Genomic DNA, 23,757 nt, shown 5'->3' with positions numbered 1-23,757 from the left:
GTGTGTCCGGGCATGCAATAACCGCTCAGGGCGTAATTTCACGAGATGGAAGGCGTTTGTAGATAAGAGTCGCATTGTGCGTCTTCAGGAGGCCGACAGACACCTGAAAACAATAAACACGAAACTGCCACAATAATCGGCCCTCATGATCACCGCCACGACTGTCAGACAATGGGGCAGATTACGCGATAGGGGTTTAACCGAATAGCAGCTAACTCGATTATGCGGCCATCCGTGATTGTGTTTGAGCCTATTAATGTTTGAATTGCCTTATATTATTGCGGCGGGCGGGTGCCGCCAGTAATCCAATATGGGTCGGTATTAACGAAATTTCACGTCGAGCCCGCGGTTTTCATTCGGTGAACGAGTGATAATGTTAGTGACATTTTAGTTTGAATTAGCGCTACTGTGTGGCTTTGATCAATTTTCTTTAATAATATGTTACACAAAAGCGTTGGCTTAATGCCGCTACGACGATAATTGCGTTCGTCGCGGTGGTGGTCGCGGTCGCGGTTAATGACGCGGTGTGAACTGTGAATATAGTAGCAATTCTTTACGTATACCCTAACACATGGGTGTCAGAATTACCTGTATAAGATGCATTTTATGGGACATTAGAAAAGTTGTAAGACGAACGAATGCAGTGACGAGCAATGCAAACAATAAATACCTATAAGCGAATAAAAACGACGTGTGAACAATGAGACCTCTAACTTAAACAAAGCTCTTTCATAGTGGAAGCGAAAAATAACTATTGCGGTACATATTACCTTCACTATAAACTCATAAAAATAGCAAAAATTATATTTATTTTTAGTTAGTGTTTACTCAAACACCTTTGTTTCCAGTACCATCGTTACAACAATGTCTCATGTTCGTGCAGGAGCGTGCACATGGCCGGATATGGAGATGCGTAGGGTGCGAAAGTAAGCGCCGCGCCGGCCATCGCCAGATTAAAGAACAACTTAAAGGAAAGCAATCTGCTAAATAACTGCCGCCGCCGCCAACCGCGCGGAAGGTGGCTCCACTTCGTTTTTTCCGCGCTCTATTATATGCTAAACTAATTTCAGCCTATGGGCGAATTAAGCCGTCTCTCGGGTTTTTCAACACGATGGAAACTCGAAACAGTATTTGTATGTGTATGGAAATTAAAGAATAATCGTTTAATACTTATTAGGTTGTTCATTTGCCGAAATGACGAAAAAAAACTACGAAATTTCAATGAAAATACTCGTAATAGGTACTCGTATAGGTAAGAATATATTATGTATGATGTATAACAAGGTACTAAAAATCCCGCTATTTTTAATATTGAATTTGCCTGCTTTACTTTTTGTGGTTGTAAAGCTACTCATTTAATTTTATGAGGTATACATAAATTCTCACACTCAAATTTATATACCATAGCCGTGACCGAAACAATAAAACTCATAAAGATCTTTTAATTTCCTATAAACGTAGTGTTAACGTCGTTAATTGGTACACTTTCGTATGGTAAATGTGAATATAACGACTTAATTAACGTTTATATTTTAATGAGTAAAAAGGGGATTACAAAGAACATAAAACGATTCAGTGCGAGAAATTATAATATTAATTAATCTTTCAACGCAGCAAGTTCCGAGAGAAGATTTAGAATCCTCACTATAAAAACATCAGTCTCGATCCAGCTAGGAAATGCTGCCAGCGTTTTCGGTACTATGCCGCAGGGGCCATTTTTAGATTGATTTTAGTTTTATTTTAGTCATATTTTAATTTTTTTTCTTTTTTTTTTATAAAAATTGATTAAGTCCCACAGTAAGCTCAATAAGGCTTGTGTTGAGGGTACTTAGACAACGATATAAATACTTATCATTAACGATGTTAATATTTATAAATACTTAAATACCAATAACAGTTTTAGTTTACTTATAGTTTATATTATTAATTGTACTTAATCATTATTTTATATTAGTCATTATATACCTACATATTATGTTTTAATAAAATAAGACATGAAAGCTTTCCAATACAAGGTTTGCCCACGATTAAGGGATAAATAGCTTATACGCAATAACAATTATACTAATGAGAATATACTATTTTATATAACAAGTGCACTTAATATGTTTTAAGTTATTTTCAAAAACATTTGTTTTAAGTTTTAAGCCAGAGCTATTACCACAAAAGTTCTGTTACCACCTACGGGAGAGCGGTGTCTCTTGGCACAAGTGTTATGTAAGCTTAAAAAGAGGCACCAGCCCAGTTAAAATTACGTTTGTTTGTGCTAACTCAATAAACATTTTATTTATTTATTTAAACACCAATAAGCGGAATGATCATAGCAAAAAATCAGATGTGAATGCGAGAGAACTACATATAATGTTAATGTTAAAATTCCCTCACTATAGGTAGTTAACTTTTACTTTTTGGCTTCGAGTTTTCGCTCGACATAAACTTCAGCATTGTTTGACTTGTTTAAGTATATACATATATAGCGAGTTTGAAACGGGGAGATAAGCATTTTAATTAACTGCACACGTAAAAAAATTAAACGAAGTATCTTTAATATCAAATGCCATCAAAAACATAACTTGTAAAAAAAACAAGTCTCGCAACTCAGTTCTTCTACCGTAAAAAGTAGTGAGATCGAATCCATGTAATACCAAGTCGGTTAATTTATTCAGTTCCTATTTAAGGGACCTTCTGTCTTAAGTTATTAGGTACGTAATTAGCTAACCTCATGAATGTCACTACTTTTTACGGCAGAAGAACTGAGTTGCGAGACTTGTTTTTTTTTTACAAGTTATGTTTTTGATGGCATCTCTTTTTTTTTCCGGTACCTTCTACTTCTTAAATTCTATTATTTTATACATACATATACAGGTACCCATATTCATTCTGCAAATAATGTAACTTTGTAATCCTATACATTTATATAGGATTACATGGGTATTTATGCAGTTGGTGTATCTAAAACACTGGACTGAAATTGCAAAATATTTGAGTTTTTCCGTGATCTATATACTAAACACTAATTGTATTCTAAATTTGAAGCCTCTATGTCTGCTAGAAATGCCATAGAGTTTTAATGATCGGTCAGTCAGTGAGTGAGTGACAAAATTAAGAAACTTTGACTAGTTATAATTCTTAAACTACTTAAAACGAAATTTGAAATATACTGTGTTTATACAATGACTGCTTGGTTACTGAATATTCAGGCTTCTAGTTTTATCCACAACGAATTTATAGGGGGGTCGAAAATGGCCTGAACTGCTTCGAGAAAAAGATGGTACGGCCGTGTCGCTTTTTTTCTCGACTTGGCGGGGGCTCTGCCGTGCCCCCAGATAAGGAAATCCCAATTAGCTCAACGGGATTAACAAAATAGTTTATAAATTTAAAAGTTTATAATTTTAATTGAAATAAAATCTTTTTAAACTTAGGTCAGTAAAAATATACTACCAATGTGTGAAATTACTGATTTGATCGGAACAGTAATTTTACTTACATATTTAATTTACAAATATTAGTTTACACATGTCGTTGAGACCAGGGATGTAACAATAACGTTAACAATTTTAAATTTTCTCATAATTTCTTACAAACGTCTTTTAGCTTATGGAATTATAGTTTATAACGTTACCATCATATTACGATTTTCTAGAATCGATAATATATGAACGTAAACGTGCGTATGTCTAAAAATCGAACTCTTAAAGAATACGTGCTACCCACCTTCTTCGAAACGCGAACCATGAAACACAAAGCAGAGCCGCATGCACTGCGATAGTGTGCTGAATAATTGAGTCCTCGTCTCGTTACTTAGCCTACGTTTCCGCAGGTGTGGCAATCATATTGTTGCTCTCCCACACAGGCGGGGGCTCAGGGGGAAACGGGACAGGAGATCTCTCCCGCTTATTCTTTAATCTCGCAGATGAATTATGATTAGCAGAGTGCACTCAAACCTATTAGTGTTCTGTCTGCGTGGAACATTTGATTTGTTTTTGTTTGTTGACGTGGATCTACGCTTCATTCATGTTAGTCAGGTGGGTTTTAACTTTTGAATCGAGTTTGTATTAAGACAAAAATGTGCCTACCTGCAGTATTTAATTGAACTCCTATGCATATATGTTCAAGAAGGTTAAAAATATTATACAACTAAGAATGTATTTATTTTTTATTTATTTATTTAATCTTTATTGCACAATACATGAAGGTACAAATGGCGGACTTAATGCCTTAAGGCATTCTCTACCAGTCAAACAATAAATGTATCATTTATTTTTTAAATTTCGCGATATAAAACATAAATTTATATAAGACTAAATGGATAGATATTAATAAAAACTTAAATTTATATAAGACTAAATGGATTTAAAATAAAACTACGATAAATCTAAAAAAGGCCCCTGCGGCATAGTACCGAAAACGCTGGCAGCATTTCCTCGCTAGATTGTTAAACTAATACGCAGAGCGAGGAAGCTGCCAGCTCTTCGGTCTCTTATGGCGTCTCTGAGTTTCTTTGACAGGTCTTTGAAGAGACCCAGGGCGCCAGGGCCCCACGGACCAAGGGTCTCGACGCATTCAACTTATTTAATATACACGATTGGACTGTAATGTTTACCCACGTATTTATCAGCATGATATCAGCTAATTACATATCATGTTAGTTCTTGCTTCTCTAACATGTTTTGTGTAGAAGCAGTAACTTTTCTAACAATTTAATTTATACACTAACGTATCGAAAATCGCATGCGATATCGGTGAGGTTTGTAGAGCTTATTTAAGCCAACAAATACACGTCTCATTTATGTATAATATTTTCACGCATATTTTTTGATATACCATATACGTGCTTACTAAAAAGCTCTTAATAAATTTGCACATAAGATAATAATGTAAGTAACTGGCTCAGTAAAGTCAGTAAACACATTTTTTTAACATACCTAAAACTATATTTAACATAAATTAGCACAAATTCAAAATAGACTATGAACTAATTACACACAGTCTGGACTCTGGACACGAAATATTTCCTGCACTTGCATCCCGAGAGATTTTTCGGTAATGCACGATCCTTAATAAACATTATTACACTTTACCTGAACTGCATTCGGAATGTTCATTAAAATTTAGCAGCAGCTCCACAAAAACCTTTATGGTCCGTGCTGCCCGTAATAGCTCGCCGTGGGACCGCAAACTCCGAATACCCAAACAGAAACACTACTGAAATTTTAACGTGTAATTGATTATGAAGTTGGATAATGGGCGAAAATAGTTCTAATTTGGACCGTGCAGAGTAATATAATTGGTCTCCGGCCGCGTCCGCGTTAATCATTAACGGGACCGCGAGCAGGTCCCGGCGGCCCAGGCGCAGCCTTCAATTTAGGCGAGCTACGTTGCTGAGCCGTGTGCAGTGAGGTAGGTTAGGCTTTGCACACTATTTTCAAATTATTTTGATAGTCGTTTAATATTTAGAAACCTGCAGCATGATACACTACAAGATTGTATGGTACTTATCGACTTTTAGCGTGGGTTGTTTAGGTTAGCAGTTTTTACCTAGATATAAAATTATTTCATGGGAGGTTTATGAAACCTTTTTTTTAATTAAAACCTAGCTATATAGTGTCCTACTGCTAGACAAAAAGTGGCCTTTGTCCAGCAGTGGGCCTCTATCTCCACCAGTCTTAGTTTAAGGCAGTCTCCGACCACTCGTTGAGCCATCACCGCCTGGGCCTGCCAGGTCCTCGTCCATTTTGCGGCACCCACTTTGTGGCTATTTTACAGCTATCATGTATTTATTCTGTGGCTATCATGCGGCAGACATGGCCCGACTAATCCTATTTCAGCTTGGCGGTCTTAACTCAGTAATCCGGGTTTTTGAGCGCAGCGTAGGATTTCAGATACCGGTGCGTTCCATAGCATTTTGCCCCTCGGTGAGTGTTCATGTTTGAGCATCATATGTTATGATAGGTAGGAAGTATGCAATTTAAATTAAAAATTAAATTAAATATCATTTATTTTCAGGCAACTATCGACAAATGCCGACGAATTCCCCTTTAAAGTCAAAGGAAGCCTCAGTGCCTCCTTCGTAGACCAATAGCTTCTCCACGCGTTTTGGATCCATTTTACGCCTTCTTTAACCTGTTTACTAAACTAAATAATTGGCCTAGATACCTAAGGATACACGTACCTAAGGACCCGGATGTTTTGTGCTATTGGTCATTAGTTGCAATTATACATGAAACGCTTATAATTGTCATACTACTGCAATACTGCTACAGTTCACAGTTTCGGCATAGCACAAACCCATTTTCATTCGCCATTCACGTGATTGCACTTCGATGAATTTTCGTGAACGCCCTGCGATTAACGAAGTCACGGTAATGACTGACGTCTATTTTTTATAGTTCTCCCTGCGCGTATTTACGTTTATCGAACTCCATGCTAATGGAAGGCATGATCTTTTTTGCTTTTGCTGTGTCTAATCTGAGAGTTGCATTCGCTACGGGCTGTTTGCCGAGTGGCGTGGCCTGTCGCTGTCACCGACTCGTAATTATTCACGAAGGCTGGCCTCACGAGCTGTCAACTTGGAAAAAATGCCCCGGACGTGCCGTACCGCCCTGTTGCCTTCGACAAGATATTTCGATTCGATCGGGGTCGATTGCAAACCAACTCTGTTGTGTGATTCAGATAGTGTTGGGTCGTTACCGGTAATATTTCCAAAGCGAGTATTTGCTCAGTAATGCTACCAGTAATATTATCGCTCAACGGAAATATAGAGAAAGATAGAAAAAAAATGGAAAAACTACTTTTTTGTGTTTAATATATAAATAGTATGCTACCATTTTTTAACTAAAAATACATAGAAGACCTAGGAGTAAATTACCAATCTTACTGGAAATATGCCCTTGCTACATTCTAATTACGAGTATTTTGAATATTATGTCCCTGCTCCATTCAAATTTTATATATAAAAAACAACTTGACACCAGGTTGATAAGTTACTCGGTATTATTGGGAATATTACTAGTCAAAATGGTAATTTACTCCCTGAGGTTTCCTATGTATTATGTTTAGTTGTAAAATGGTAGCATTACTACTATCAATTAATATAGAAATAATAAATCATGTCCTATAAAAATCGTCGATATGACGTAGATAGAATATTACCGGTAAGATTGGCAACTTACTGGTAATATTCCCAGTGGAAAAATACTGGTAACGAGTATCTTACCTGCGACCCAGACGCGATTCAGACGCTATTAGACCGTTTGTCAATAAAGTTTAGAGTTATGTTATGACGGTAAACAGCTATAATATTTAATATGTACGTTTGATGTGCTCGTAAGTTATCAGTGTTATCATATCACATACATATGTCACCAATTTTCTCAGTGATTTCACTCTAGCAAATTTTATAGGTAGTTATAAATGGTTCTAGCTGTCAGTATAGTATGGACTTGTAGTCATTTTACTTTAGATATAATCATGCAATGATATTTAACAGAATTTAGGTGTAATAAAAAAGTTACTTCAATTCATAAAAAAATACACAAACGCGCTAATCTCATATTACTCGTCATAAATGTCAGATTACCTTTAATTCTGGAAATTACTTTTAACCTTAAATATGCTAGAGTAACGACCAACGAGAACTCAAATCTTTGCTCCAATTAGCATAGTTTCCTGTGTAAACAGTAATTGACACGAATTGGGCCAGGGTGCATGTTTCCGGCCAATATCCGCATCCTGTATTATTTATGGTCCGATCGGTCGCACTCTCCAAAACATACAAAAAGGAAAGACTTGGCCATTCGTCACGGCCGCACAATGGTAGCATTGTTTCGGGCAGTGCGCTTAATACCCGATTTCGGTGGCCGAAAATAATTTGACAAAATAAAAACGACAAGCAACATTAGGTGGAGAGGTCGGAACGAAATCCATCAGGCATTCTTTCAAGCAATTGAACGCCTACGTGCGGAGCTGGACGCTGGATTTAATTGAAAATGTTAATAGCGCATTTATTCATTACGCCGACAGGCTTTTAAGGGTAACGAAATTAACTAATTGAAAGTAAAATGTAGTTTCAACGAATTCAATTACAATACTGCAAACACTAAACAAGTCATTAAAACCTTCCGACTTTTACGCGGGCGAAGTCGCGGGTATACAGTCAGCATGGGTTACCACCAAGTTATTTCCAGTGGTAACTACTGGTAATTTTTTTCCCACCTTTTACCAGTGGTAGCTACTGAATATAGAGTACTTTAATATACTGGATGATTTTCCGGAAACCGTGTTCAATATGACCATCTCAATACATTTTTGACATTGAAGATCCCGAAATCAGCCAGTATAATTTATGAGTCGATTAGTGTTTCTGTAAACAGCCTTGAATTGAAAGTGATTTGAAATAAAAACAAAACAGTTTTACCTACTACCTATACAAGTGCAAAAACTAGACTAGACAGACTAAATAGTCAAGGAGAAATTAACGTTTGGATGAAATTAACTTATTTATTTTAATTGGATACGAACAAATAAATAAATCAGTCAAACTGACTATTTTTGATCACTTTAAGGCAGTTTACTGAAACACTAATGGACATATCTTTATTTATTAAAGTACACTATTATGTATACTGTTATTATTAGTTTTGAATTTTAACAAAAATTTGGTGGCAGCTACTGGAAAAAAAATCCCAGTAGTTACCAATCGTAATAACTTGGTGGTAACTAGTGGGAATAACCCGTCAGCATCAATAATAATTAAACAAACAACAACGCACTAAAAGTATCTGGTATCTGCCACCCTCAAATACTTTTCCGAACAGAGATATATGTAGATCTCTACGGTTGGCGGTTAAAATTATCTACCACGGTCTACGGTTTAATTGTTCTACATTTATATGTATATCACTTATTTATACGTATATTTTGACGACCTGTCTGGCCTCGTGGGTAGTGACTCTGCCTATGAAGCCGATGGTCCCGAGTTCAAATCCTGGTAAGGGCATTTATTTGTGTGATGAGCGCGGATATTTGTTCCTGAGTCATGGGTGTTTTGTATGTATTTAAGTATTTATAAACATTTATATATTAGATATATCGTTGTCTAAGTACCCATAACACAAGCCTTATTGAGTTTACTCTGAAACTTAGTCAATTTGTGTAATAATGTCCTATATAAAAAAAAATATCACTTGTTGTTAAGCTATTAGAGAATGGCAGATACTGTTGACGTGTAGTATGATGATTGTACAGGCGATTTATACCATGAAGTAAGGTTACCATACTTCATTAGACCATTCTATATTTCGTTGTGAAAATACAATTATTGTGCGTCCTCGATTAACCGCTTCAGTAGTTTTGCTATTTTTTTGCAGCTATGAATAGCGATTAATTTCATGGTTCTGAGCTAAGCGATATGATTTTAAACGATTTGACGAAATGCAAGGTTTTACAGCGTTAGTTATCTACAGGCTGTAACTGTATTTTTAGTGCGACCTGTCACAAAAACGAATTGCGTATAATTTTCATTTACATCACACCGTAGTAGCAAATGAAAGAACGCGTCAAAAGTATCTGCCACCTTGGAACACTTTTTCAAACAGGGATGTATCCATCTGTTCAGTTCGCGTTCAAAATAACTAAGTGTCCTACATTTAGAGTGATATCTCTTTATGTTACTTTTGATGCTGACTGTACCATGTACCTAGTCTACAGCGATATCAAAAAGATAATCTGGTTAATTCTGAGTAATAACTGATTATGACAAAGTATTTATTTACAATATCAGACTTGATTGGTAAGTACAGTCAGCTACATAGAGAGGTGACTCCCCTGTATACAATCAGTCTGCGCAGGGGTTGGATAAATTGGATAATTTTGGAAAAAAAAAATTAAAGGACGAAATAATGTTTATCCCTCTATAATTTTCGAAGCGTTGGTAGCCTATCGGTGCGACTTTCAATCCGGACTCGTACCGATGAGTTTTTCGGAACTATGTACGATATATCATTTGATACTTACCAGGCGCTTTTCGGTGAAGGAAAACATCGTGAAGAAACCGGATTAATCCCAATAAGTTCTAGTCAATAAGTCAGATGACAGTCGCTTTCGTAAAAACTAGTGCCTACGCTATTTCTCGGGATTAGTTGCCAAGCGAACCCCAGGTTGTCATGAGCCGTGGCAATAGATAAGTCGGGACAAACGCTAGGAAAAGGAAGATGATCGGTTGAGCCATTTTTGAGCTTTCTTTAAAAACTCTAGTAAAAGGTCGTAAGTACACCGTAAATAGAAATAGAAAATAGAAATAGAAATAGAATTTGTTTTATTCATAAACACACAAACAGTAATAGACAGACATAAAAGAGAACATAGTGAGAGTAAAGTGTCACGAAATGGCCTCATCTCAACATGTTGCTGGCGACTTACAGCGCTGATCTTCCGATGAGACCATCGAGTGCGAAATAGTCACGGAAGGTAACAGAAAAAAGGAAAGAAACATAAAATAAACATGACGAACATACTTAACACTAAATAAAATTGCACGGATACACACTTATGCGCGACATACACTTATCTAGAACATCGATCCCATATTTTAAAAGTAAATACCTTCTTATTTAAAACAAAATTGTTAACTACACATTATCAAAAATAGCCTCTCACTGATGATTACCTTTTTTTTTTCGAAAATTAAGCGTCCTATATGCTTTTGTTAACACTCTTCAATAAAAAACAATTTAGTTCTTAAATCTCACTTTTCAAATATTTGTGACATTATCTATGAAAAGGGACCTTATTGTCGATGGCGCTTACGCCGCACTGCGTAAGCGCCACCGAAAATAAGGTCCCTTTTCATAGATAATGTCACATTTTATTAGCAATACCCACCTAAATGAGTAAATATGGGTATTTATATTTATCGGGTGCTTTGAGTAAATACCGAGTACCTTTACCATGAGTTTACCGCGTGAGTACCTACACGTTAGCGACTACGCGTTACTTCATTATGAGCGAGCAGTCGCTAACGAAAATGGCCACGTTAATCTCATGGTAAGGGCACAGTAATTTTGTATTGTCGAGCAGTAAGGCTAAGATGGTCGGCTCTTTATCATTTGTCACCATGGCTGTCACGTTCTAACAAGTATGTAAGCGCGAAACTGATGGGCATAGTGACAAGTGACAAAAATGGAACCATGCTGCCACCGCTGATCTGGAAATGAAGCCAAAAGATGAATAGTGTAACTTCGTTGACTACTGACAGGTTTCATAAATGATTTATTTGACAAGTCTAATTCTTTGTAGGGCTAAGATGGTCGGTCTTTTATAATCTGTCATCATGCCTGTCACGTTCTAACAAGTATGTAAGTGACGCATGACATGACAAGTGATAAAAATCCGGCCACGATACCGCCGCTGGGGGCGTTAAGTCCAGTCGACATAAATGGGGTAATAAAAAAAAAACATAAGGGTATTAATATTTGTTTTTTGGTCCTTAGTGCGAGAGGCGAACGCCGCAACAGGCGAGCGGCAGTCCCGGGCTGGGCGTGCAGATGCTCGCCATGGAGGTCAGCAAGGAGGCGCGCGCGTCGCCGCTGCCCGCGCCCGCGCAAACGTCCACCAACGGCCAGACGCAACCGCCGCAGCCACAGGTGCGTCATACACAATAAGCTTGTCCGCTTGACACGGATCCGCATTCCACTGATGACAATCGTTTGATGAAAGCGAAACGAATTGCTATTGTCTCTATCACTTCGATATTAGTGCGATAGAGACTGTGATAGTGTTTTGTTTCGTTTTATGCCAAGATATCAATCGTTGATAGAAAACGCCAGTCGAAACTTCAAGTTTTTTAAATAATGTATGGAAATAGGCACGTGACTTTTCGTAGTATTTGTCATCCCGATACATTTTTTCTATTCGTTTGGCGTTTCTCGATGTACGATTGTCATCTTGGCTAGGCCCTCAGGAGTGCACCCTTGAAATTAACGGGGTTCAAAAAAGCACGGTGTATAACATGAGTATTGTATACCCAGATATGCGCTGGCTGCAGCAAGGTGATCACGGAGCGCTACCTGCTGAAAGCTCTGGACCAGCTGTGGCACGAGGACTGCCTGAAGTGTGGCTGCTGCGACTGCCGCCTCGGGGAGGTCGGCCACACGCTCTACACTCGCGCCAACCTCATACTCTGCAAGAGGGATTATTTGAGGTTAGAATGATAATCAAGCCTTATTGAGCTTACTGTGGGACTTAGTCAATTTGTGTAATAAATAGTAATAATGTCCTATAATATTTATTTATTTATTATTAATCCTTGTGCCTGTAACTCCTCTGGAGTTGCAGGCTTACATAGGCTACGGAGACTGCTTACCATCAGGCGGGCCGTATGCTTGTTTGCCACCGACGTAGTATAAAAAAAAAAAAAAAATTGTGTTTCGCTTGCTCAGGTGTCAATATTAGCACGAGGAGCTAAACAACTACTTTGCTCCCTTGAAAACAAATAATTACTTCCTGGCCGAAGTATAATTATGGGTATTAAGAATTAAAAGACTTTTACGAGTAATGTTCGAGCTCAGTTCGGCTCAGGCGACAAAGAGGGTTTACAGTTAGATATTATTAAATCCAGTTATTATAAACTTTATCGTACCTACTTACCTATTTAAGTTACCTATTATAGTTAATATGTAGCCTTTTTGTATTTTTGTTATTTTGGCTCACAGTACATTAAGTACATCAGTTTATATATATTAAATAAGTCAGTATAGTCACTATATCTTTGTTGTCAGGCTTTTCGGGAACACAGGCTACTGCGCGGCGTGCAACAAAGTGATTCCGGCATTCGAGATGGTGATGCGGGCGCGAAGCAACGTCTATCATCTCGAGTGCTTTGCCTGTCAGCAGTGCAATCACAGGTGAGTCTACTATACATTTTTAGCAGGTTTGCGTTAAAAGACTGCCGAATTTAATAATAATATTACAATAAAAAGTTTAAGTTTGTTGGCAGACAACTGAAACTACCCTCCACCATACAAGTAGGTATTATAAAATTAATACTTTTAACTCCTTTAATGCAGTATTATGCATTATAGGTTTATTCTTGCTGTTTTTCAATTAGAAATGACCGAAATTAGAAAAAAAAGCTTACCTCTTCACGCTTCTACGGCGTTCCCTGTTCATTTCACTCTCATGTCAAACGTGGTAGCCGTGAAAATTGAGCGGGGACTCTTATAATGAATACAAGTCCGGTTTGGGACTTTTCTTCTCTGAGAGAGACAAAACATATCAAAATAAAGCGAAGTAAAAAGAGGACGACAATATAGTGCGGCGAGAAGTTATATGGTTTATTCATCTCACGGAGGGCAAACAAAGAGCGCGATTAAATTTTCCGCTACATAATAAACCTACATGCTGGGAAGAAAATATTTGAAGTGGTTTTGGGTCCTTTTGCTCCACGACATTGGGTTGCGATTTAGTTTCTGATTGAATACGTGTGTTGTTTGAAGTTACAGTCGCTCTGAGTAATAATTCAAGGATTAGTACAAGTACTCGTATAAACTATGGTTCAATAGAAAAAAAGAAATGGCAAATAATGTATACAAATATGACAGTATTTGTTAGCATTTGTTTAATATTGTCCTTAAAATGTGCAAGATTCCGAAGTTAAATTGGTCTGTTCACATTATTTGCATTTTTAATGCTAATTTAGAAATTGGCTACTCGTGGAAAGAGTGAAAATTTAATGTCATTTCTAAAGAGAGAACCTACAGTTTTAATTTACCATTTGGGAAATGAATTCCTAACGTTATACTACGAAGTAAGAAGTGGGTAGAAGGGTCAGTAAACCGATTTTGGTCTTTCGTAAAGCTTTATTTATCGAGATTGATCATACTCTTAATTACTCATGGGTTACTACTGTAAAAGTATTAAGACAGTTTAATCATTCAAAGATCACCGAAAGGTAATGTAATTTAAAGTAACGTACAATTGATTGACATAGCTAGACTGCCTATGAATAATTTTGATTGTTGGTCACATAGAGGTAAAAGATTTACAGAAGGAAGTCACGTACGACAAGCAGTGACATATGGCGGACAGTTTGAATGTGAGCGTGTAGGTAAGATACCATTTGTAGAAAATACAAATTTTACAAAGATCCCACTTGTTCTTTGAGACCATACCGTTTGACTTTATAGGTTTTAGGGCTCATTATCTAATCGTTAAATGAAGTCAAGGTTAAAAAGGAATATTTTCCAGAAAACTTGTATTACAAATTAATTTATGTTATAACCAGTCCCTGGTCGGTGCAGGCGCCGAAAGAACAATCTTCTTGGACTGCGTCTGCTTAAATAATAGAGAGGTCACAAGATTGGAGCCGCCTGAATGGTTTATATGTCACTGTGGGTCCCCGAGCGCGGGCAATCTTGCCAAGCGTTTTCGGAGAATTATATATTTATTCTAGTGGACTTTTGTGATGTTGCTGGCTTTTACCTGAACGGGACAATTGACAGAGTTATGATTAATGTATTTAATTTTTAATACATGTATTGTGTTTATAATGAATTAATGATGCACTGTCTAACTAAGACATCTCTAAAAATAGTAATTGTATGAACTGCATATATTTTTATTAATATGTGTTCGTGCCTAGGAATTAATTTCATTTGGGCATCACATCACAAAAGATCAGAAGATCGTAGCTTAAGTTAAATGAAATTACTAAGTAACTATTATCATGAGCATGTCACCTGGTATGGTAGAGTAAAAGCAAGCAACCTGCTGTCAAATATTGAATGAGTTTTCCAGTGGCAGTTATGGCTGATATGTGTGGTGAGGCATAAACTAATCGAATAAGAGCAGGGCCTACCGCCAACATCGAAAAACGTATGTACGCTTCAATTTGCCTACATAAAGAAATTAGGAGTAAATTATACAACCAAAGCAAATCGTTGCAAACATATTTCATTTAGTCAAGTTTAATTTAGTCAGTATTTGTATGTTTACACGTTGCAATATGAAGCGCAAACTGCCCAATATCACGTACCTAAAAATCAATTTCGACGCCGGCAGAAATCTGAATCCAATTTGCGGGCTGTCCGATCGAAGCCAACGGGAGATATCACGGGCGAATATCGCTAAACGGCTAAATAATTTAGTAGCAATCTGCCGGAGCCCGCGGCGGAAGCCGCGTGTGATCGCAGCTCGCACTGCCCGGCGCCGTGGCGGCTGCACTCGCCGGCTGGCGGCCCACTGCCGCGGTCGCGCCTCCAATAATATCTGCTCTCGCTCCAACTGACTATTACGTATTTTCCATAAATTAGTTGAATTTAATTAAAACGTAATATTACATTATTGTAATATGAAACCTACAAGAGTGTTTTGTTTTTTAGTTAATCTACTTATTTTAAATGTTTTATCGCGGTTCGCATTAGGTGCTAAGCCGTGATGCTGTGCAGGCTGTTACGGGTCACCAGTTCTTTTGATGATATTTTCTTGGCATGCGTACCTAGGCTTTGTATTTAAAGTTGTACCCATCTTAATTCGAGAAAAATAGTGTCCCCAAAATTTCATACATTTTTTTTGTCTGTGTTGTTACGGTCATAGAAGGTTGTATTGAAAACGTGTCTAAATGAACAAAAATAAATGTCCCCAAATGTCTTCAATAAAAATGAAAAAGGTGTGATTCCGAGTAAAAATAATATAAAAATTCCCAATTTTAACACAAAAGTTGGGAGGTGCCACTTTATATAGAAAGCTATAGAAAAATCTCAGCTATTGCTGTGTTATAAGCAATAGCAGATAGCATTTCGCATCTCCCGCCCACGCTCTACTGATATTCCCTAAACGCTTTTGTTTCACGGCTCAGGGAAAGCAGTCAATAGCCGCGTCCGCTCAAAACATCAAACTTCGCACTGTCGTCGCGACACAATAGCGCTCCGCACAAAGCTTAACTTGCAGCCAGTCATTAAAATTTCGTTCTACATCTTTTCCATTACGCGTTGCAGACAAAAAATAGCAAAATAATAAAAAGGGACAACTCCTAAAAACAAAAGTCGGCAACGGGGAGAACAGGAAATAAAGTTAATTAAGAGCGGCGAAATCGACTGAGTTGCGGTGGAAATTGGCCCCTTAAAAAAGAGACATTTGTAGCGGAGCTATTGCGCTTAATTTTTGTGACAAGTGAAACAAAAGAGTTGGTAGGGTGTCCGGAGAAGAGGGGGTGCTGTAGGAAGACGTGCGGGGGACGGCGGGAGATAAGGTCGGTGTTATCGCGCGGTTCCGGCGCGGGCGGCCGCTGGCGAGTCGAAGGCGATACCTTTTGTTGTGGCATCGAGGGATGCGCTCGCGTGACGTTATCGGCGTGACGTGCGCCTCCACTGACCTTTCCACTCGCGATACTAAATTTTATTCCTTAGACATTTTATAGTGGCCGCTTTCCGGCTCCTTCATCAAAGTAATGAGATTCACGATTAGAAGTATGTTAACAGACGTTTTTGGGCCAAGGGCTAGTTAATGCGTTGAGAACTTGGTTTAGCGATAAGACCGCCTGTTGTCACCTCTGTCTTCATGTATTATGTATGTCTCTCTGTAAATGTTATTTTGGGGTTGTGCAATAAAGAGGATTTGTATTGTATTGTACGGCTACCGTCTTAGATCTAGTTACAAAGCTTTTTTTAAATCCGTTAATTTAAGGGTATTTGAAGATACTTAATCAATAATTTATTTTTGTATTAGGGCCTTTTTACATATTGATTAGTCTTTGGTACGAGTTCATACATTTATTTGCTGCTAAATTTGAGTGTGAGTTAAATATAATGCCCGTGTTTAAAAAATGAAAATTTACGAAAATTATGTTATTTAGTTTCCTTAGATAATATACTTAGCCATGCCACGATGTTAACAGAATTCCGAACACCGTGTATTGTGTGTTTGCTGCTTAGGTTTATCAGAATAAGGTGTACCTACATATCTAGAAGGAAATGAACATATCACACCACAACGTCAGTTACAACAATGGTGGTTTACAATCGTACATTGAAGGTAATATATAATTTGTATGAAAAAGAGGAAATCGAAATACTTCATAATTTAAAAAAGTTATCGAACAAAAGTGTCACCGCCGTTTGAAGACTACAATCTAAGTTTATGTTATTTGCTCGAGTTACAGGCCCCACACCCGTTATACATTCGTGCCATATAAGTAATATATATAATATAACCCATATAAGTTATAATATACATCACCTGATATTAGTACATTACTGTATTTCATAAATATGCATTTCAGCAGCTAAGAACATCGATAAAATTACAAAGTTCAAGTTTTATTTGTACCAGAATAAAAACATCAAAACGCATATGTTGATAAGCTGTAGGCCTGTCCATCTTTTACGGAAAAAGTAAAGATAACTTCTATATGTATTCTTTCTCGTATTTTCGTAAGTTTTGACATTGTAAATTTATATTTTGGATTTTGTAAGTATTTACCTACTTACTGTTATTCTAATGTATTGACAATCCTTATTGGAGCTATAATTATATTTCATTAGTACTGTTATTATTTTCATTTTTATTTTATTTTGACGATCATGATAGAAATTCTTATATTTTTGACATCAATGCAAATTTATTATGTAATTGTCTTTCATGAAATAAATCATCTAATCATCGAATCTAATCTAATCTATGGATAAGTCAATTTTTCACCTTAGATTAAATATTTATATATGTAATGATTGGGACGATTACAATACTCTCTAAACACAAACAACAATGAAACTTGATCACACCTACGCCTAATTAAAGTGTCACTATTATGTCTTGCGATAGATACATGCCAATTAGTCAGCAATTTACACAAACAGGGTTTAGTAACCAAAGGCTGATTGGTATCAATATCACAATTGGTAATTGGACCTCGATGATAATAATACCGAACATACTCTGTTGTTTCAGTTTATCTTATTTATTTATTATTGTTATAGGTTCTGCGTCGGCGATCGGTTCTATTTATGCGAGAATAAGATTCTCTGCGAGTATGACTACGAGGAGCGCCTGGTGTTCGCCAACATGGCATACAACCCGCCGCCGCTGGCGCATCTTAAGCGGCAGACCACGCACCTTCCACCACCACCGGTAACCTGTTATTATACTTCATATTCTAATGTCCATATCTACTATTTCTTTTTAAATGTTTGCGATGAACTAGCGAAATATAAATAAACTTCGGACAAGCAATGTCTTATACAAGAACCAGCATTAAATTTAACCGTTTTTTGGAAAGAAGCTTTTATTTGTTTTCTCTTTATCTTGGTGGTATTTATTTTCTCCTCACCAGGTCAATCACTACTTACATCGTGTGCTTAGAATTTTTATTCTATTTTTAGCAGACAAGCAACGCAATGGGGCTGATGAACGGTTCGTCCCGCTCCGGGGACCTCAACAATAATATGTCAGGATCCTCTCCTGCCCCTTTTTCGGCGCCTCCGCACCTCAAGCCCCTCGGCCTGTCGGCGCCAAGCTGAGATTATCGCGCGTGAGACGCGGCCCACCCGTACGCTAAGTACCAAAACTAAGTGACTTTTGCGGGCAAGTTCGGACTACCACGTAGTAACAATGAGACTATTACAGATCGTTTTTATACGCAACCAGAAATATTGCACGTGGATATTAAAACTCACGTCTAAAATTTTAAGAAGTGCGAAGGACATATATGAACTGATGTAGAACTTAAAATCGATGTTACATTTTTCGTTAAATATATGCAATGACTTGCATTGTAGATAGAAAATTCTGTCTTAAGGTAAAGTTGTACAACCCACCATGCTGATCTTATTACTGATTTGTACCTTCCAATGCATTTTCGATGTATATATTGTAATTAAAAACAAAGTATATGCCAAATTGTAGGTTAAAGCGTCACTGTTTCGTAACCTAGAATCATTAAAATGGATTTGTAAGTATTTCAAGCTATTCTGAACATGAAAGTAGTTTTATTTGTTTGTAAATCTAGCAGTCTATAGTAACTAGTTGCTGTTGCCTTCAATTCGATTTGAAGATTTGTAAGTTATCTCAACATGGGTGTAGTTTTGTTACTCTAAATAGGGATAATAGGTAATATCGAATTATATTTTTATTTTGATTAATTTGATCTCATACATGCACTTTTGCTAAATTAGTGTAGTTTTGAGCTATTTATTACTTCGAAAATATCTATTCTTTTCGTTTTTTCTCTAATATTCAACTCAATATCATTTTGATCACCATTTGACCGTGTAAATATTCCTCTTGTAAGCGAACGTTGAAACAACCCAAGGTCAATGAGGGTAATACCGGCATTTACAATTTATTCCTGGGAAGACCGTCAGAGGGCAAGAACTCTCGTATTTGTATACGAACGTCGCTCAGACAGTCGAAAAGGAAGAGCTTCGCTCCTGCTCTACTGACGTTTCCCTTATAGATGGTCTTCTTCAAATTGATCTAACTTACCCATTCTTGCATCGATAAAGCTGGCGTAGTACACACGGCTAGTTAGTATTTTTATTTTTACCTACTTGCGATAATACAAATAAAGATAACATGCGTATATTTTTGTGAATATAGAACCAGCTGTCGATCACCTTAACCGTTCCGTATCATCCTTAGATTAATATGTACTCTAACGTCGATATTTTAAAATGTTGTGAACTAAATATAACTAAGTATAGTTATTGTGTCCAATTATATGTACATATTCTACATAATTTCTTTGTTAACGTGTAAGTACCGGTAAATGTGCCTACTTTGTTCCCCACTGGGTATTTGTGCTCCAACAGTTTTCACGTATGAAAACCATATCACAACCTCTTTAAGTGTTGCAACGTGATAGTAGTGATGGTCTACTTGAAATTGGCATATATATCAACATACTTACTACTTAGAATATAACTATTTTAAAATTTAAATAAAATTTTGTATTTTGGAGTGAAGTAGGCACATTTTACGGTACCTTTAGTGCCATATAAGAAAAAGAGTCCCAAATTAAACAATTATGTAAGCGATCAAAATAATTAAGTTTGTCTTTTAAAAATACGAATGTTTGTTTAATTGAACTAAGACAGTTTAGTAACTAAATTTAATATTCATAAATAGATCGAGGAATCTCATGGCTAAGCCGAAAATTTTAGTTTTTTTTTAATTGCTTTGTTATTTCGTTTTGTACCTATATTGTATATTAAATGTTAAGTTTACTATCTCTACTATGAACATTGTTAAAATGTTTGTATTATTTATGTACATAAAGTATTATTGTAAGTAGACTATTGTACTATTGATTAAAGCGATAATTATTCATCAATTAAGTAAATAGAAAAATGTCAAATATGTGTTAAATTAAATAATATGTGTAGGTCAAACAAAAATAGTTTCGTTAGTAGGTAATAGAGCAAGATCCCAGAGCCGCCAGACCTTACTCATTTTATGATGAATAAAATGTATGGGATAATGTAGTGTTAGTACGAGTATGTACTTTTAATGACTGCATACTTGCTATATTTATTGGCCCGATGGCCATTTGTCCGATACAAGGTGCTAAAGGTAGGTAAAAAAATACTAACTTTTCTTAAATTCTCATAGCTGATTTTTATGTATGTATTAGAAAATATTATTAAAAATTGATAATCAACATTGCCAGACCATTTCCGCAGGCAGTAACTTTTAGCAGACGCTTTAAAGCTGCCAAAAAATATTGTAACTTTACTTATTTTCTCACTCTTGATTTTTAGACCCACATAAAGTTTCCCTATGAGTACGAGTGCAATCGTGATTATGAGATAGTTAGCCGAAACTACAAAAGCTAGAAAGTTGAATTTTGCACATCATGTTTCGTTTATAATATATACGAGACATAAGAATTTTTCAAAATAGAAAAATTCGACCCCTAAGGGGGCTAAAAAGGGGATGGCAGTTTGTATGTGGTACGAGTTTAATTTTAAGCTAGAAACATGAAACTTCATAAAAAGGTATAGGTATTATAATAGAAGAGTAAATTCAGTTTTTGAAAATTCATCACCTAAGGTGGTAAAAAGGGGTCGAAAGTTTGTATCATGATCGAACGTATGTGTGGGGAGGGACTTGAAACTTTGTACAGTCACGTCTGAAAACATCGACACGATCGAAGTGCCAAAAATATGTAGACACGACTTTATGGCCCGTATATATAAGTTCAACTTTCTAGCTTTTTTAGTTTCGGCTAACAAAATATCGATACCGACAAAGTGACAAAAATATGTATACACTACCCTCATATATGGGCCATAAAGTCGTGTATACATGTTTTTGGCACTTCGATCGTGTCGATGTTTTCAGACGTGACTGTACAAAGTTACAAGTTCCTCACCCACACATACGTTCGATCATGATACAAACTTTCGACCCCTTTTTACCACCTTAGGTGATGAATTTTCAAAAACTGAATTTACTCTTCTATTATAATACCTATACCTTTTTATGAAGTTTCAAGTTTCTAGAGAAACTTGTACCACATACAAACTGCCATCCCCTTTTTAGCCCCCTTAGGGGTCGAATTTTTCTATTTTGAAAAATTCTTATGTCTCGTATATATTATAAACGAAACATGATGTGCAAAATTCAACTTTCTAGCTTTTGTAGTTTCGGCTAACTATCTCATAATCACGATTGTACTCATACTCATAGTGAAACTTTATGAGGGTCTGGGGGATGATTAGGCCCCTCCAATTGCTCTGGCTGCTTACAAAACGTTTTGTAATAGTTCCCTCTAAGTATCATATATAAAAATTAAGAGTGAGAAAATAAGTAAAGTTTACAATATTTTTTGGCAGCTTTAAAGCGTCTGGATAAAGTTACCGCCGGCGGAAATGGTTTGGCAATGTCGATTATCAATTTTTAATAATATTTTCCAATACATACATAAAAATCAGCCATGAGAATTCAAGAAAAGTTAGTTTTTTTTACCTACCTTTAGCACCGGAAAAATGGCCGTCGGGCCAATATAGCAAGTATGCAGACATTAAAAGTACATGCTAACACTGCATTATCCCATACATTTTATTCATGAGAAAATAAGTAAGGTCTGGCGGCTCTGGGATCTTGGACAATAATATGTTTAGGGATAAACCGTAAATATTCACATTGATTATTGTTGATCTGTTTTTGTGGCCATCAGTTATGACACAAAAATGGAGTAGATCCTCAGTCGGTGTACCCATACCTGTCTACCGCAGTGTGTAAGTTGTCGTTGTGTGTAGGTATCTGATATACCTACTCTTCGAACTCCGGTAGCCGTTTAAGATGTGTAATGCTCTTACGATATATGTCGCTTGGCGCCTCCTAATATGTGTGATATGGTGGAAACATTCGCTGTCATAGAGTGAAGTCTCGGTAGTTCAGTTGGATGAGCGATGGCCTAGTGATCCAGAGTCACGAGTTCAAGTCTCGTTCTAGACAGGGATTTTTTCCACTTTTCATTCATTTCTAAGCTTTATATACTCTTATTCAGGAAATGTGAATAATGCAAATAAGCGCGGTGCGCCCTAAGTCCAATTTTTATTATTTCTGCATTTATTGTAGTAAGTTTCATGCATTCCTACTTGAGATGTTGCACTGGAGAAATGGTGTCGTGTACACATTTTGTTCAATATCAAGTGTCTCAGGTTTATGTAACCAATGATACGACCAAAGATGTAGCTCATTAAAAACTTGTTCAAATTCGCTGTCTTGTGTTCTTACGCCAGCAATGGTTTACCCATAAAATTAATAAATATTAAAATTTGCACAAACCATCCTAGTCTCAAAGTAAGCTCAATAAGGCTTTGAGTATAAAATAATAATGAATCTGCAACTGCAAACATTACGTTGCCATATTACAAATTTAAAATACCTATGGAGATTGTGACAATTTCACTAGGTATACTACAGCGGTATTAATTATACGGGACAGGTACAAATACGGGACGCGGTCCTTCAATAAGGTGACAGTCCGGTATATACGGGACGTATGGCAACCCTAGTCATACTGAACAAGGTTACCGATATGAAAATGTTAATATTTTGCCCCCGGTCCCAAACGTTTCGTCTACGTCTAGGCCTCAAGGTGTCGATTAGATTTTTTTTGCGATTTTGTCGCTATTCGCATATTAAACCTTGTCCAGTATGACCATATCAATACACTTTTGACATTCGGGATCTCGACACCAAAATCGCTCAGTATATATCTACACTTTGTGTTTTAAACTATCATTCACACTCGTCCGGCCTGATTGGAACTTTAAGATACGTCGAACATTTACCAAAGATACGATATGGATTAGATATGTCAGTATCAAAAATGAAGTTTCTTCAAACAAAATCGTCACTTTTGACACTGACATATCCAATCCATATCGTATCTTTAGGACATTTTTGACGTATCTTAATTTTCGAATTGGGCCGTAATTCTTCCACATTCAGTGAATTATATATTTTTGTAAAGCTGTCAGAGAATGGTAGATACTTTTGACGCGTAGTATGATCCGTTACTTTTGATACTGACTGTAGATACACGTGCTATGTGATTATTAAATACAACTGAATCACATCTTTTACTTTTTTATTTATGTTCATCGTCAGGCGTCATAGTGCGGCTTCTAAACCTCAACTATGGTCCCATCCGGCAGAAAGCACGGAACTTGGCATGTATATAGCTTTCAGGTTTATACAAGAATAAATAGAAGTAGAAGCACGCCGAGAAGTTATTGTTTCCCTCGCTTCCCC

At 36.7% G+C, this 23,757-nt stretch overlaps 1 protein-coding gene across 2 annotated transcripts in view; it reads left to right on the top strand.

The window, feature by feature from the left end:
- The window catches only part of LOC133516838 (LIM domain only protein 3), an 84,101-nt gene extending 61,383 nt beyond the window's left edge, over positions 1–22,718 (top strand). Inside the window, exons 2-6 of one of the 2 annotated variants that reach the window (XM_061849831.1) lie at positions 11,490–11,642; positions 12,027–12,199; positions 12,777–12,902; positions 17,973–18,123; positions 18,378–22,718. In XM_061849831.1, the coding sequence (XP_061705815.1) occupies positions 11,490–11,642; positions 12,027–12,199; positions 12,777–12,902; positions 17,973–18,123; positions 18,378–18,512 (738 nt within the window). In that variant the 3' untranslated portion in view covers positions 18,513–22,718. Of the gene's footprint in view, positions 1–11,489; positions 11,643–12,026; positions 12,200–12,776; positions 12,903–17,972; positions 18,124–18,374 lie in introns of both variants that reach the window. The other variant, XM_061849830.1, reaches the window with a different exon arrangement.
- Positions 22,719–23,757: the final 1,039 nt, after the last annotated feature.

The sequence above is a fragment of the Cydia pomonella genome, chromosome 4 (assembly GCF_033807575.1).
Source record: "Cydia pomonella isolate Wapato2018A chromosome 4, ilCydPomo1, whole genome shotgun sequence".
Classification (NCBI taxonomy): domain Eukaryota; kingdom Metazoa; phylum Arthropoda; class Insecta; order Lepidoptera; family Tortricidae; genus Cydia; species Cydia pomonella.
Note: the sequence above shows the minus strand (reverse complement) of the source record. Positions and strands in the feature narration are given on the sequence as shown.